The following is a 16220-nucleotide window of genomic DNA, read 5'->3' on the forward strand; positions in this document are numbered from 1 at the left end:
ACTTATCCACCCTGCATTACCTCACCCTCGCGGCTGCACCAGTTCGACGCCCACACTTGGAAGTAGCTATACTGCTTCCCGAATCAAGAAGGCCCACCCCACCACTCGCCTACGCGCCCCCCCCCCCCCCCGATTGCCCACGCGGCACCAGTCCGAAGCTCGATCACGCCTCGCCGTATCGCTTCCTCAGTGTCCGATACCGTTTGAGGTAGTACCTATATATCACCAAATGAATCACGGCAGCGGTCAGCGCATCTTTCTACTACGTGCTCGTCACATTTGATACCTTGTTCTTGAACAACTAGAAGGGAGTGAGAGGAAGGCAGGAGACTGAAAGCAAGGGGAGAGGGGGAGGGTTTGGGTCTGTTTCAGTCTGGCCCGGCCGCTTGGCCACGTCGTGTAGGCGGCTTTTTTCGTATTTGCGTGTGTTATTTGCATGTGGGTTGAGCAGGGCGGTAATCCCCTGCCCTGCCGGTTGAACATGTATCCAGAGAGAGAAACATTGTGCATTGTCTGTGTTGATGGCCGAGAAGACAGGACGAACTGGCATGCCACAGCGGCGGTATTATGGGGGCCGACGCATGCTTGAATGCATGCACGCTTGTACGTATATAAAAAAAATGTGTGTGCATATGTACGTTCGTCCACATCGAGACACTGGGGAGGGTGTGGGTTGTATGTATGCACAATGTGATCTGCCGGTCCCAGGTGGGAGTAAAGATCCAGATCTTGCATTCCAGCCTTGTCCTTGCTATCCTGCATGCATGCATGTTTGCGTTGCATTGCGCCGCGTGTGCGTCGTGGTGCGGGTCGAGCAAGATGTGACCCGCGGCGTTTAATTGTGACGGATCGACATTTCGAGCCGCCGGGTGTCACGCATCACCTGACGCGAGGGGGGGATCTTCGTTCGCGGCTCTTGCCCTGGCACTTGCCGCAAAGGGGTATCGGCCCCTGTATGGTGTGTGTGTGTGTGTGTTCGTGTTTTCGGCTTGGGGGGTGCGGGAAGGTGGGATGAAGGTCGTGCGGTTCGAGGGGTTGGTTTCCCTGGAAGATGGGACGGACGGAGACGGATTGGCAGATGGACGAAACTCACAGCGCCTCGATCTCTGTACATACAATGTCAGCCGCTGTGTTGACTCCGTACCGTCTACATCGAGGCCGGGCCCTTGCCTACCTTTACGCACGAAATCTGCCCTCTTGATGCCGTCCTTTATCTTTTCCTCGTCGCGCAGGCCGGCGTTGGCCATGAAGGCCCTGTGCAGGCGCGGCCGGAAGAATTGGTAGCCCGAGGGGTAGTCACGGCCGAGGTAGAGTAGTTCTGCGTTGGATGTTGCGAGGTTAGGCTGATTCTTTTCTCTGCGTTTATGCAGAGCAATGTAGCTGGTGATCCAAGGTGGGCGGAAGGAGAAGGTGGGAGGTTGTGGGTGATTGAGATCCAGGTAGGTAGGGTACGGCAGATGGGCGGAGAAAGGGTGTGTGCGCACGCTTGTAGATGGCAATGACTTGCTTCCTCAGCTCTGGGTTGATGGGAGCCGACATTTTCTGTCTCGATTGGCTTCGAGAGGGGGCATTGTTGGCCTGGCAGTTCGTTTGTCGCTGGACAGCAATGCTTCTCGCATGTGTTGCAAGGACAGCATCATGCACCGAGTGCACCACTCCCGAGGTCGAGGAAGCGGAGCCGACCTCGGCCATGGCCATGACGTAGATCTTATCTTATCGGCCAACAGGGGCCGCGGTCTACCGTTTCCCCCTCCACTCAAGCACGCCTTGTGGTCGACACGAAGCCCGGGCATTGCGTTTTCCAATTGCCTCAATTGACTAGGACTACATGTTTTTGGGCTATCATTGTCTTCTGCCCATTGAGTTCGGCCCCCTGGTGCAGCTGCCACAGCCATTTTCGATGTCTTTATAGCACGACATAATTCCCTGTCACCATGGTTCCCCGACCTCGCCTCCGCCCGCTGTCCACCATCAGCCGAGGCTGGCAGTGCCCAGCTCTTACCCCAGCTCTACCACACAAGCTCGCCCGCCCATTGTCAACCTCGTCCACAGCCCCCGCCGATGCGATCCCAGACCCGCCTCCGCAGCGGTGGCTCTCCGACCTCCACGCCCGCCTGGGCAAGTGCATAATGTTCGGCTGCTCGCCGGCGCAGGTCACACGGGCAGGCGGCATCCTAAATGCCCTGGCAGCAGAATGGAGGCGGCTCAGCGCCGGCAGCGAGGGCTTCCTGACGGGCGGGCGGCCCGGGCTCGAGGGCCAGCAGGTCGTGTGGGGCGAGCAGGACAGCTTCCGGCACGTCAACAACGTGCAGTACGTGCGCTGGGCCGAGTCGTCGCGCGTCAACTGGGCCACCAACTTCGCCGCCCGCGCCGGGGACCCGGCCCGCGCGCGGCAGTGGGCCGAGCTCATGACGCCGCGCTCCGTGGGGCTGATCCTCAAGAGCATCCGCGTCGACTACAAGTTCCCCATGACCTACCCGGACCGCGTGTCCGTCTACCACCGGCTGCGGTACGCGCCTTCCTCACAGCCCTCGCCCTCGTCGCTCGTCCTCGACGCCGTCGTCTTCTCGCACAGGCACCGCCGCGTCTCGGCCAGGGTCGAGGAGGATGTTGTCATCTATGACTACCGCGCGGCCAGGAAGACGGAGATGCCGGCATTCATGCGCGATGTCCTGGAGGATACGTTTGAGCAGCAGCAGGCGGAGAAGGTGCGTGCCAGGAGGCGCATATGGGAACTAATAGGGGACGTTGAGGGCCTGGAGAAGGAGACGTGGGACCGACCTGACGCAGTCGAGGACATCGGGGGCGCCGCGAGGGCCAAGTGAGAGCTGAATGAGAGGCTGGCATCATGAGGCCGTGGCTGAAGAGGTGTCGTGAGCGTGTGTCTGCCTGCACAAGCTCTGTGCCACGCGAACGGTGACTCACGCCTTGGGTTCCTTTGTATATTCGCTCCATGGCCTCCGCTCCGTGCATCCCGCTCGTGGAACCCGTGGGAATAATGGCGGATTTAGGGCGAGCCCTGCCGTAATTACATACATACCTTCTTGAGCCTCATCATGCGGATCCGCTCCGCGCTCACCAGGCTGACGGGCGCACGACAGCCGCATGACGACGCCTGCAAGCCATCTGCCGGAGGTTGGGCCGAGTAGGGCTGGCTCAAAGATCTCACCCACCGCCTCTGACCGTCTCCGAATTGCCGTACATACCGGCTTACTGTCAAACCTTTCTTTTCCTCTCTCCCCCCTTGGGATGTGCGTCGCTGGCGGCCGCTGACTACTTACACCTGCGGCATAAGCCTCCGCCCTCCACGTGTAACCAGCCACGAGTTGTTGGAATCTAATCTCACCTTACTCCTCCAGCGCCGGGATGGCGTCCAATCGAGCTTCGCAGACGGCTTGGCCCGCTGGGGGCGGTGGGTGACAGCCAGCGTAGCGCGGGCTCGGAATGCCGCTTGGTTCTCCAGCTCTCCAGCGCGGGACCCCTGAGTGGGCTTGGGTAACCCTGGACTGGCAAGCTTTCCTCCACGCTTTTTTGCTGTGCACAGTTCGTAGGATGGGGGTTTGGGGTTGCACATGGCGGACCACAGATGGTTTTCCATTGCCGTGGACGCATCTGGAATCCTGGAATTGAGTTCTGCGTGGGTCAAATCATCAAAGGTGTTGGGCATGCCTTCCACCACACCATCTTCGTCGGGATGACCTTGGATCGCCATGGGTTCTTTTGTTTTCGGTGTTGTGTCGAGATCCTATCAAATCGTGAGCCATCCTCAGAGTGCCTGAAAGTAGCGGACGGAGAGAGTGTGTGGCTGCCGAGACCCGACCGATTTGCAGTGGCAGTCACACTCCATGGTTGACATCCCGCCGGAGTCCCTGTATGAACTGGACAGTAAGAGTGCTGGCCGGAACTGTTAAGCAATATGACGAAATTATCGGCTGGTTTCTCCCCGGCAAGTTCATAAATAGATTACTATGTGGACATGGTCAGAAGACGCATCTAACTGTTTCGTATCCGTTCCCTATCACGTACCTAGGATTGCTGGCTCGGGCTGCTCACTGTCTAGTTGCTCACTGTCTTGGGGCATCCTTTCGTATTTGCTGCGGATTCCACCTCAACGCCGGGTCCAGGTGAGCATGCCAGTGATCCGGTCTTATCCTCTCAAACCGAGCGAGACCAAAGCTTCTCTGTCATCATCCTCGTCAGCTCCGCCGACTAATGTTCGCTTACTCGTGTGGGTAGAAATACGTACTCTTTACTTACCCAACCGGATTTCGGCAAGTGCAGCAGTGGTGAAAATGCAGTTCAGAGTTGCAATAATTGGGAATTGGGAAAAGAGCATTGGTCTCTTCTTGGTCATGCTTTAGATATTCACCGCTCTTGTAAAGTTTAGTTGTTCTCTCTTTCGCTGTGTTGCAGGATCGCTGAATCCCGAGTTATCGACGGGTAGGTGCGCCGGGCCTTACTAACGAATTACCCCGTACGTAGGGCAGTGGTTGATGCTGAGGCAACTTTAGTGATCTGACCGCGCTCCTGTATGCGCACGTGGGCATCACGGAGGCACGTGGGAATTTCAAATGGCGAGCGCCACAGTCTTGGGCAGTGATGGAATAATAATTACAAGAAGGAGAGGTGTGGCACCTGCCCAATTCTAAATTCTCACAAATACGGGCTCGCCGGGGATCTGTCGGCTGTTTTTCGCTTTGTCAGTCATCGAGAGCTGATTCACCGCTCGTAAGCACACGCAGCCCAGAAAACCAGATCTCGCTTGCGTGGTTATGCTGGGCGTGGGCTAGCTGGGCGAGCCGGGCAATAGGCTACCTAATCAGCCCCCCTTTCCCGCCCGATCCAACCCTGCCGGGCTTTGGATACGTCCTGCATGCATGCATGCGTTTTCAAATCCCATTCGATCACTTGCACCAAGCCATCCCGGGGCGCGCTGGACGCGATGGCGGACACCCGGGAAAAACGACATCTACGTCATTGAGGATGAGTCCTTTGGCGGATTACTTATCACCGGCTCGCTCGCTGGTGAGATTGAAACGTGGGCAGGGGTCACATGGAATGGGCGCGCCTGGAGGCTGAGCTCTCTTGTTTTGGGTTACTCATGCTAGGGCAACCGTTGACGCCGCGGAAGAAGGGAGATGGCTTTTCCAACTCCGTACCATAAGGTGACTGTCATCCACCCGTAATCTGGACTCGGCCGCATCACGGCGTTTGGAAGCTCTATTTTCGGGTCCACGGCAGATCGCCTTTCCCGAAGTCAAAGCCCTTTCCAGCCCAACACTGCATCGTAAGCAGCGGCATCGTGGTGGTCCGTAGACATAGGACGGGCCTGCTTGGAAGCTTCTGCGCCCTTCCAGGTGGACGGTAAGATGTGAACAGCTGTGCGACGGTCGAAAGTGGTAACTTGATGACTGTTTACACCGGCTTCGTATAAATGTGTACGCCTTCGTTTGTAAACGAGGATGAGCTCAGGTAATGTTCCACGACAAGTCATCTGCAGCACCAGCCCTATAGAATACCGCACCTGAAACATAATTGGACGGACGAGACCGCCTTGACTAACACATCGACATGCCCTCGACAAAGTATGGCAGTGGGTCTGGCGGCGGCAGTGACCCCTTCAAGAACAGCACCTCCGGGTCCATGTCCAAGAAACTAAAGGAACCCAAAAAGAAGAGGGGCGACTCCAAAAACAAAGAGGAGGAGCACGCATCAGTGAGTCAACTCGATACGCTAAACAAAATCATAGGCCATGACGGAGTGACATAGGATACTAACAAGCAGCCACAGAGACGCCGAACACAAAACCGCGCCTCCCAAAGGGCATACAGGGAGCGCCGGGAGAACCGCCTCCAGGAGCTCGAGGCCCAGGTCCAGGAGGCGGAGATGCTCAACCAGACCCTCACGGCCGCCTACTCGGAGCTCCGGGCCGAGATGGACAGCCTCCAGGCCGAGAAGGCGCAGGAGCAGTACTACGCCAGCATGGCGGCCGCGCAGGCGGGGCCCTCGTCCTATGACGCCTCGTACGGGACCCCGGCCTCCGGCGGCGGATCCGCAGGTTATGGGCAGCAGGCGGACCCGAGCTTGTGGGCCTATGATAGTAATTGGGTTCCTGAGGAGTGGGATGATGGGGGCAACGGGGGACAGCAGTACTGATGAAGTGACTGGGGGCTTCGATGGTTTGGGGACGGGCAGGGCCGCTTGATTGGGCTCGACTCGGCGAGTGTATGATTAGATTAGAACTTTAGACTTGATACCAAGGGCAGCTAGAATCTAGAACAGGTGTTTGTGTACATCTGCTTACTACGAGCCGCACTTGCCATGAACACCGAGCAAATGCTGCTGTTCTCCGGAAGTCTTCACTAATAGTTTGCGTCTATGAAACCCTTACAGTCTGTACGGAACGAACATGTCCCTTAGCAGCTGAGACAGGTTATGACTCCATAAGTGTCGACTTTCGATGATCTGTCCGTGAAAAAGACGAGCAACTGTGTAGTAAATTCCTCTGTACCCACTTACCCGTAACACACACACACACAAGCTGCCGGAAAAGTCAGCTCCGTGCTATCCCATCTTCCGAAGGTGACGGAATCATACGTTACCTTGATAGCTATACTTTTTCTCATAGTAATTTACTCCGTTTATTTTGAGCCGTGCCAATTACGAAGCACGGATTACGACATACGAGGTACAAGATACGAAGTCGGTCAATTAAGAGCTGGCTCGGCTTCACACGTTGGAATAAGACATGAGATGTCCTATCCTCTTTCCCTTCGTATAATATTTTCTTGTCCGCCGACTCTCAAGTGGTCCAGGTACAACATGAGACCTCAACGGAATTCCAGCTCAGTCTTATAAATTTAGCGCCCGTAGCTCATTACAATCCCGATTGTAAGCACACATGACTCCTTTTGAGATGCACAGAACCGACTACCCTAAGTCTCTTGCATCAGAAGCCGTGGGACGATTAATATTTTGTTTTCATTTTTTTTTGTCAAAGTTGCGGAGTTCCTATCCGAAACTGCGTGATCGCTATTGTTCACCGCCGCTTATAGTCAGGGGGGATCTATTTACAGCACTGCCTGGCCCGCATTTTTGTGAAGGATTCAAGATACCCACCCAAGGAATCCGGGGTTGTTCAAGGCAACGCTCTGCTGACCGGCATTCCTAGGCAAGAGAAAGTTTTTAAAAGCTTGATAGATCAACATCAAGAATACTTGATGGCATATCTGAGCGATAGTTATTTTCAATTGGCTCAATTGGTAGTGGTTCCAGACCTAGATCTCATACATGTGTCAGGTGCACAGAACCTCACTTGGCATGGGACTTGCAGGACGACGTTGATGCATAGGATGGATGCATCGTCAGATATATCATATTTCAAAAGTCACGAAACAAGATTTGATGTCTGCTATGTTGTGGCCATATCTCAATTTGCCCGATTTTCCCTGTTACTCCTACATTTGTGGCCTGTTCTCTCTAACTCTGCCCCTTATAGAGGTCATAGCGGCCACTGCGCCAAATGCTCGCAGGATCAGTGCAAAAGGCCCGTGACGCAAGACCCTAGCCAGACAGGATTCCAGGCTGAAAAGATCGATGAAATTGGCAAGAGCCAACTAACTAGATGAGCCGCCTAGAATGTGCACCCAATCTCTGCCGGCATTTCTAGAAGCCCTGGACCCGGGGAGCAGCCGAGTAAGAAGATCTTCGCGAGGCGCGGGACGAAGGATCCAGACTGGGGGGGCTTGTGCAACAGGGGTTTTAGGCAGACCAATTTCCACAGGTGTCATTCGAGACCGTGTTGACAAAGTGGATTTCAGCTGAAGGCGATCCTTTCAATGCATTCCGAACTTTAGTTGAGGCCCGTCCGGACTTTTTTTCAAACCCACCTCAAGCTTTTGTCTTTCTCACACATACGACCAAGCACCACGGGGCATAAATTTTTAAAGTCTAGAAATTCGAAAATGGACAACACCAAGCCCGAGGCGCAGCAACAGCCACTCTCAGAGACCGAGATCACATCGGACTCATCAGCATCACCACCACCACAACAGCCAGATATTTCACCTGGCGTTTTTCCTTCCCCACTGCAGACCTCAGTCTCATCAGAAACACGCTCGCGGCCACGGACAGGCAGCTCACCACCAAGAAGACCCGAGGCTGAGACACTCCCGGCAGATTCATCGCGCCACGAGCGCATGCCCTCAGTGAACTCTTTACCACCCAAGGAAGGGCAGTTTGGCGTCGTATCAAGCAGCGGACAACTCGTGTGCGAGTTCAGGCCACAGCCTGGCGGGGAGGGAGGAGCCCCGAGGCCACAGCAGGCACCAGAACAACAAATCACAAGGGCCTCGTTCGCGGCATATTCAGAGCAGAACCCACCGGCGATATTGTCATTATCACCGCCCCCAGAGGTCAACGCCCTGTTCAGCCCTCCCGCCGGCCCGACGGTGAGCACGTTAGAGCTCGCGGTGGACTACAGCAGCTACCCAGAGGTGTACATCCCGGAAGCAGACCAGCGGCAGCAACAAGAGGGGGAGCAGCGACCAGACCTGCCGCCGCGCAAGGCCACCGCCAGCCCCCCGGTCCGGCGCAAGTCCCTCCCCATGGACTACCCCAGCAGCGAGTCCTCCCCGCCCCCGCCGGCGCCGGCGTACTCGACGCCCGCGGACTACCAGCGGATCGGGTACGCGGGGACGCTCGACATGTCGACGGCCGTGGCGACCGTGACGCCGCTGCACATGCTCGGGGACCAGCCGGACACGGTGGACTGCCCCTTCTGCATGAGGCGCGTGGAGACGTCCGTGAAGAAGAGGGCCTCGAGCAGGACACAGTGAGTTTTCCCTTCCCCGTCCGAAGCTTCTCCTCCTGGAACAGCTTGTGAAGGAGGAGTTGTGGCATTGTACTTAAGCGGAGGCTAACCCTTGAATTCTAGCACGTGGGGCGCTATCCTGTTCTTCAGCACCCTCTTCGGCGTGGTGGCGCCGTACTGCTGCGACTGGTACGTCAACGTCGAGCACTACTGCAAGAACTGCAGGCGGAAGGTGGCGCAGAAGAAGTTCGACAGCACCGAGACCGAGGCGCTCGGGACGCGGCCCGAGCACAGACAAGTGTCGTATTTTCAGCCAGCCGAGAAGCCGGAGAAGAAGAAGATGTTTCGGTCATGAGTCGGAGAAGGGACGAGGTGGGGGATTCCAGTGGCAGGCCAAAGATGGGGATGAAACGGTCGGATTGACATCATTAATTGTGAGCTTGTCGATAACTTTTCGATTTCGCTACAAGCAAATTTTGAAGAGCTAGATCATGTACATTCTACATACTACATACCCCGAGAAATTTTACTCGCCACCATGCTCAAAGTCGAGCCATCCAAACTGCACGTCCTCGCTCAGCAGCGTCCTCATCTCGGCCTCGAAAAGCTCGTTCGACATGGCGTCTGCGTCTGCACTGGGGACCTGAGCAACGTCACCACTGCCCCAGAAAGACGCGGTAGTAGCCTCGTCCGGCCCCTTTGTTCCACTATCCAATGACGCCGTGAGCCTCGGGTCGATGATAGACTCATCGAGAGCAGCCGAGGGGGTTGCTTCCTTGAATGTCACCCCTCGTGACTGCGCCGGTTTGCTGTCCGGCCGAGCAGAGTACCCAGACCTCATTGACGTACCACAAGACGTGGGCGGCGAGTCCCCGGAGGAGCTCCCGCTCTGGCTACTCCCGGACCCGGAGGCGCCAGATGATGACGACAGCGGGCTCGCGATCTGCTGCAGGCCCTGCTGCCACCTCGTGCTTGTGGGCCACGCCCGGTGCAGGTCACCCAGGACCTGCAGGCACCGCAGGGAGATGGCCTCTGCGTCGCCGGCCACGCGCGGGCACAGCTGCGGGTACCGCCACAGGTACGAGGCGAGCGACCCGCAGATGTAGACGCAGAAGACCAGGATCGCCGGGAAGCCCTCACCGTGTGCGCCACCGCGGGTGCTAGTCATACGCAAGGCCGCGAAGGCGTCGATCTGCTCGTGCAGCTCGACCACGCCCGCAAACAGCTCGTCCGACATGGCGCGCCAGAATCCGTCGGGCGCGCCGCCATTGGCTGTCATCTTGCTGCCGGGGGAGACCGCCGTGGTGTCTGCACCGCCGGTGCTGCTGCGATTGCTGTTGGCGCTGAGCAGGATTTCGTCGAGGTAGATGCGCCGCTCGACAATGTTGCTGACGCGTAGGACCATGACCACGGCTAAGTATGCCAGGTGCAAGCCCTCGGAGCGCCATCCGCGCAGGTTCCAGGTCGACCAGCGGTGTCGCTCGGGCATTTCGGCCTCAAAGCGGCGCAGCTCCTGAGTCAGCACCTGGTACTCGCTACCGGGCTCCCAGGGTTCCGTGCCGTGCGTCTTGAGGTCGGACCGGCATGCGCGCCGGGCCACCTGGCCCCAGAGGTTGTGCGACTGGATCAGGGTGGCGAAGAGGCAGCGGTCCGGGGAGCGTGCGGACTCAGGCTGGAGCTGGGCGGGGAGGGTGCCAGGGAGTACGGAGCGCGGCGTCGGGTTGACGCCGAAGGCGAAGTCGTGCTCGTCGCACGGAAGGCGGGCGGTTATGTCCTCGAGGGGGAAGGGTGCCGGCGAGCTGTAGCCGGCGTGGAGGTTCTCCTGGCTGTGGATCATCCAGAATGTCCTCCGGGCTGACTCTGCACGGATGACCTGCTCGGCAGGGGCACCAGGAGGCAGAAGGTATGACTCCTCTCGGTGGAGCTTGAGGATGGAGGCCATCCTGACGGCGACGCCCATGTTGACGGAGCTGCGGTCCTTGTCGCCGTTGCCCCACTCGGCGATGGCCAGGAGGAAGAAAGCTTGCGTTCGCTCGAGCGAGGGCTCGTACATCTCGGAGGGCACCATCATCCTCGCCAGCCTGAGGAAGTTTTCGGTCGCCCGCTCTGAGCTGCCATACTTCTGGACCAGGACGGGCGTGAATCTGGCTGATATGCCGAGTATGCAGCTCAGCAGGAAGGGGCTGATTGAGCTAGCATTCCGGGAGATGGCCTCGATGAAGATTGCTTTGGGGAGAAAACCGAGCTGGAAGTAGGAGGTGACGAAGGAGCGGCAGCCTGCCACGATCTCTTCGTGCGAGGGGAAATAGGGACTCGACGACGACGACGGGCTCACAGACGACCCTTGGCGCCGGCGGCTCATGCTTGCGTATGAAGAAGGGTTTGAGAAACGTGGTGTGGTGGTGTTGAAAGAGGATGTGTGGTGGTGACTGCTGGGGCCAAATGGAGTTGTTGGGCCCGGTCCGAAGATGGGGGAGTCGACGGGCATCGACAGTCCCGCGGGAAGTGGCTGAACAGCAGGAGCTGACAAGTTGAGGGCGGCGGGAGTCCCTTGGGAGGTGGTTGACGACGATATACTCAACCTATGGGCAGGTTGCCTCCGTCGAAAGTCCCTGTCGACGTCCTTCTCCCCCCTCCTGGGAAAGGAGCACTCTGAGGCCGTCTGGGGGCCGGCAGCACGGCATGCGTCGCAGGGCGGGTTGCTCTCCGGGCCGTGGAGACACTTGGTCCGTAGCCTTCGGCACCGGCGACAGGCTACTGTTCCTCGGCGTCGGGGCGGAGGGGGTGTCTTGTGGTCGTCTGCCGCGCTCTTGGGGGTGGGAGGCGACTGGTGGGAGGGAGAAGGGGACGGGATTGGGTTTGCGACGAGTATGCTGCTGCCGCACAGCTCGGCGGACGACTCTCGCTCCCCCTTCATGACTGATGACTGGGTGACTGAGGACTGACGGGGAGACGGGGTAAGCTGGCTGGCTGGCCAACTGACTCGGTGCTCAACTCAAGTGTCACGGGGGGTGAAGAGGGAGGAAGGAGATCAAATCAGACAGGACTGAGAGGGATCGCCAGCAGAGAGCATCAGATGGAGGCTGGGTCGGGACACAAACGCATCACAACGCAACGCAACGCAACACAGCACAACCATCGGGAGACTCTTGACTCTGGGGGAAAGGGATCGTGAGGATGAGGGGATGGATAGAGAGTCAGACAAACAGACAATAGACAAAAGAGCAGACAAACCTCGATCTACCTCAGAGGGGGCACATCATGGGGATAAGAGTGACTCGAGCCACCCGCCCTCGGCCACCTCTCGCAGCGCTGGGGCTGGGCTGGACTGGCATTGCTCGCTCACAGTCGGCATGACACCGGACCGGAAGTGGAAGTTCGGGGGTTGATAGGCGGTCGCGCAGCAGTCGCGATAATGGGGGCACCGTACATTTTTGCGGGGCCCATCCGGGAAGGTTCATGCGGTCTCCAGTCGCCCCTTCCTAGTCGCTGGGCCAAGGTCGCTGAAGGAAGGCGCACCATCCCCACTCATTAACAACCCCTCCTCTCACTATCGGGATCTGCAACATGGGGGAACCACGCAGAAGCTTATCTGATAGAGGGAAAACTGCTCACGTAACCCCCTTCCTGCCCGCCCTGATTCGCCCACCCACAGCGCGATATGTGCGACATGCGATAGCCACACCCTGTACCCCGGAGGGCGCCGGAGATAGCTGATGACTGGAAATAATAACAATGACACTGGCCGTAACCCCCTCGCAGCAGCAGGGTATCCCCTCTCTGACTGGCTGGTGGCCTGCACGAGTAGTCTGGACCATGAAACCGCCCGAGGGGGGGAAGAGGCCCAGCAGGTATAATAGCAGCAATCAATTCCTTCGTCGACCTCTCCCTCCGTGATCGCTGTTGACACCATCTGGACCCTGAATGACACTGATTGGAACCACCCCGCTCACACGTTACCCCAGACTCCACCCCGATATGGGTTACTTACGTACAATTATATCCCCTGCACCTCCCCCCATGACGTTGAATGACTTACTGATTTCCGATTTCCAAGCCACCCGGGAAAGTCTGCGAGACCCAAGACCTCGGGAGCGGGAAATGGCTGAGCAACTACCGGTTGTGTCGGCTCTCGCTGCGTTGTTGTGCTAGCCCATGCGTGTGACTTGACTAATGCAGCCCTCCCACTCGGACAATTTCCCGAGAGTCAACGTCCTCAACGGAAACGACATGTCTTTGCACGGTGCCCTATCAGACCAATACTGAAAGGTGAATCTGCTGCAGTCCCTGTATTTGTACAACCATTAAAGTCTATGTACTCACTCCTGTAGTTGATCTAAGGAATGTCTACTATGGGCAATTGCCTCACGTAGGCAGGTTGTTATTACTTCGCCTTCGCCCTCTTCGCCCTAGTTGGCTGGCCCTCACCCTCATCTTCATCCCCAGCCTTCCTCTTCTTGGCCGCCTCAGCCCAAGACGGCGTAAACGCCTTGTCGCTCTCCAGCCGGGCGTCCAGCCGGGCCCACTGCTCAGGCGTGCCCATGTCCTTGGTCACGCGCCGCAGCGTGACGGCGAACCGCATCGGGCTCCGGCAGTCCACCGCGTGCTCCATGTGCCGCTGCGTGTTGGGGCCCCACATGATGACGACGTCACCGTGCTCGACCGTGAAGGAGAGCAGCGTCCTCTTGGCGTAGGACCTCTTGTTCTGGGGCTCCGCCATGTGCGCGTCCATGTGCTCCTGCAGCCGCGCGGTCCACTCCCCCGCGCTGATCTCCCCGCGCTCGAACGCGGCCCTCAGCTCGGTCCTGAAGGCCTCCTCGGTGCAGCCCGTGGGGACGGGGTCGACCTGGCCGCCCTGGGGCTTCATCCAGACCCCGTCCTTCTTGGACCGGCCGTAGTCGAACTGGGGCTTGATGCAGAACTTGAAGGTTGCTCGTCCGCCGAGGGTCCAGGTGCCTGGGGTATCCAGAGTCAGCTGTTGAAGTACGATGAGTTGGATATAATGGCAGATATTTCTTCTCAAGGGGTTTGGCTTTATGTTTGGGAGCTGCTTACCGATGATGCTGCCCAAGCCAGTCTCCCCATCGTCGTGGAAGCTCATCCCCATCTTCTTCGACAGGTACGCCGCGATGTAAATCTCGTTGAACTCGCACTCGTCGTTGTCATCCCCAAAGTACTCCCTCATGTATCCATTCGCGGTCATGAGGGCATCCCTGACGACACCAGGTGCCTCGTTCAAAGGTATGTCACTCAGCGCAAAGGGCAGGTTATAGCGCTCGCCATAGTTCTCGACAAAGTGGTTCGTCAGGTTCATGCCCCCATTGGCCGTCACGGACCGCCGAGCGAGACCCAGCGCGCCCGAGGCAGCATCCTCCTGGACCTCTCTGAAAAGCCTGTCCGCCCTGGCGACGGCCTCGCTGCCCGGCTTGGGCCGGAAGATGGTGGCCCGGCAGCCCCCTCCGAAGTCGAGCTCGTGGGCGACGTGCGACTCGAGGTCCCTCGCGCCTTGGTATCCGAGCAGTGTATCTAGGGGCTTGTCGGCTTTGGCCTTTGTCTGCTGTCGCTCGGCATCCAGCAGCGCCGGCGTCACCATGGGCGGCGGGGCGTGGTAGCTGAAGGGGTTGACTTTGCCCTCCGCGTCCCCGCAGTCAGTGTTGCGGCAGTACCAGCCGTGGTACTGGACCCTCGAGTTGGCCAGTCCGCATTTTGGGCATGAGAAGCCGGTGAGCAGGGCCTCATTCCTCGCTGCAAGGTTCGCGGCAGTGACGGATGACTCTGATCCCTGAGAATCGGGGTAGTTCTTCGCGATGAACTGGTCGAAGGTTGGGTAAAGGTTGGGGTAGGTCTCCTCCAGTGGCTGGACCACCAAGGCATCATCAAGCCTGTCAAAGCGTTCTCCCAAGAAGTCGTCGTTATAGACGATGTTGTCTGGCCGGTTTTCGACGAGTTCGCCGTTCACGCGGAACCACTTTTCACAGTCTCCATTCAAACACACGAAGTGTGACTTGAAAAGCCTGAACGAGATCTGTCCGCAAGTTCCACAGGCCTCCTCCGCGGCCTTGGTCTTGAAGTCTCGCTCCTCCAGGCTCGGGTACGGCAGCGCACCGTGGGCGGCATTCGACCACCAGCTCCGCTCGGACAGGTCGATCTTCTCCAGCCTGACCATCCACACGTCCTTGGTGATGCCATTCTCGTTCACAGCCGGCTTGGGCCACATGTGGGTAACGAGGAACCACGCGAGAGCAACGCAGTCGAGGCCCTCGGGGATGGGGCACGGAAATGTCCTCACACCATTCGCGTCCGGCTTCCAGGCGTCTCTGCTCACCGCGACGCCGACCGGGACACGTTCCACCAGGTTGTGTGCTGCCTCTCTCTTCCGGTCGGCAATGTGCCTGTCGGTGTTGTCTGGGCCGTTGATGGACGTGATGATGACCTCGGAGTCGAGGTATCGTCCGACAGGAGGGCAGCCGGCGATGTACAGGCCGGTGCAGTATTTCTTCTCGTGCCCGTTTGCTTCCTTTCCGTTCCTGGGATCGCCGGAGTTGGTGCTCCAGTACCCGGTCTGCAGGCCGCGAAACCACTGGGTCGAGTTGGCAAAGTCCGCCCGCCTCTGGGCAAAGTGTTTGGGCTTGCTGAAAGCCGTCCAGGTTTCCATGTTTCTTCGGATGATCTTTTCTCCGTATGTGAGCTGGGCATTATATTTATTTGTCTTGGTGGGGACAAGTGTCTTGCTGGTCTTTGTCGAGTCCATGTCGGACGCTTCCCCTCCGATGTGCTCTTGAGTTGAACACGGAGGGGGCATTGGGGGTATCTGTGTCAAGGCGATGGGAGGCGGGCCCTTGACGCGCGAGGAAACGGACTTGTTTCCCATGGTCCTCGGCCACAACGTGACGAAGGAGGAGAAAAGATGGCAGATGATGAAAAAAGATGCACGGAGGATGATGGATGACAGCCAGTGGCAGATGAAGACAAGTTTGCAGAGGAGAGAAGAACAAGCTTGGACTTTCGTGCTTGACAGTGTCCCAGATCGAACAGAATCAGAAGCCTGGTCGGAGCAGGTTGCGCGACTTGGTACGTTGTTGTTTATCGGTTGCTTTGCCAGATACGCGACATCAACGCACCGACCACATCAACAGTTGCAAGTCTCAAGTGAAGATACAGATTCTTACGTCATCCACAAACTTGCAGTGAATGTCCTCTCGGTAGAGATCAGACGAACATTACGTTCTATGCATGTCACCTATGATTCAGTCCTGCTTCGAAGGTGGCCAGAGTGGGAAAACTGGCAGTCTTTCAGTCCGGGACACAGGCTATTCGTCGACTTCAACCGATGGACTGTGAAACGACCCTTGGGACATTGACGAGTTAGAAGCTATCCAGGTCGAATGGAATTCCTCGTGATGGATAT

At 57.8% G+C, this 16220-nt stretch overlaps 7 protein-coding genes across 7 annotated transcripts; 3 read left to right on the top strand and 4 right to left on the bottom strand.

Moving 5' to 3' along the window:
* Positions 1-1089: 1089 nt before the first annotated feature.
* On the bottom strand, positions 1090-1698 carry INS49_015685 (uncharacterized protein; the record flags this gene model as incomplete). Its single annotated transcript, XM_043176364.1, has 3 exons — positions 1090-1106; positions 1175-1318; positions 1485-1698. 3 exons carry the CDS (start codon positions 1696-1698, stop codon positions 1090-1092), a joined length of 375 nt encoding a protein of 124 aa, XP_043019819.1.
* A 236-nt stretch (positions 1699-1934) lies between these two features.
* Positions 1935-2825, top strand: INS49_015686 (uncharacterized protein; the record flags this gene model as incomplete). Its single annotated transcript, XM_043176365.1, has 1 exon — positions 1935-2825. One exon carries the CDS (start codon positions 1935-1937, stop codon positions 2823-2825), a length of 891 nt encoding a protein of 296 aa, XP_043019820.1.
* Positions 2826-3277: 452 nt separating this feature from the next.
* On the bottom strand, positions 3278-3712 carry INS49_015687 (uncharacterized protein; the record flags this gene model as incomplete). The annotated part of the gene is made up of 2 exons (XM_043176366.1): positions 3278-3283; positions 3347-3712. The coding sequence occupies 2 exons, from the start codon at positions 3710-3712 to the stop codon at positions 3278-3280; spliced, it is 372 nt and encodes a 123-aa protein (XP_043019821.1).
* Positions 3713-5571: 1859 nt separating this feature from the next.
* Positions 5572-6156, top strand: INS49_015688 (uncharacterized protein; the record flags this gene model as incomplete). Its single annotated transcript, XM_043176367.1, has 2 exons — positions 5572-5715; positions 5791-6156. The coding sequence occupies 2 exons, from the start codon at positions 5572-5574 to the stop codon at positions 6154-6156; spliced, it is 510 nt and encodes a 169-aa protein (XP_043019822.1).
* A 2042-nt stretch (positions 6157-8198) lies between these two features.
* Positions 8199-9167, top strand: INS49_015689 (uncharacterized protein; the record flags this gene model as incomplete). The annotated part of the gene is made up of 2 exons (XM_043176368.1): positions 8199-8833; positions 8936-9167. 2 exons carry the CDS (start codon positions 8199-8201, stop codon positions 9165-9167), a joined length of 867 nt encoding a protein of 288 aa, XP_043019823.1.
* A 171-nt stretch (positions 9168-9338) lies between these two features.
* Positions 9339-11729, bottom strand: INS49_015690 (uncharacterized protein; the record flags this gene model as incomplete). Its single annotated transcript, XM_043176369.1, has 1 exon — positions 9339-11729. One exon carries the CDS (start codon positions 11727-11729, stop codon positions 9339-9341), a length of 2391 nt encoding a protein of 796 aa, XP_043019824.1.
* A 1467-nt stretch (positions 11730-13196) lies between these two features.
* On the bottom strand, positions 13197-15683 carry INS49_015691 (uncharacterized protein; the record flags this gene model as incomplete). Its single annotated transcript, XM_043176370.1, has 2 exons — positions 13197-13768; positions 13868-15683. The coding sequence occupies 2 exons, from the start codon at positions 15681-15683 to the stop codon at positions 13197-13199; spliced, it is 2388 nt and encodes a 795-aa protein (XP_043019825.1).
* Between the last annotated feature and the right edge of the window lie 537 nt (positions 15684-16220).

The sequence above is a fragment of the Diaporthe citri genome (genome assembly GCF_014595645.1).
Source record: "Diaporthe citri strain NFHF-8-4 chromosome Unknown scaffold_9, whole genome shotgun sequence".
Classification (NCBI taxonomy): domain Eukaryota; kingdom Fungi; phylum Ascomycota; class Sordariomycetes; order Diaporthales; family Diaporthaceae; genus Diaporthe; species Diaporthe citri.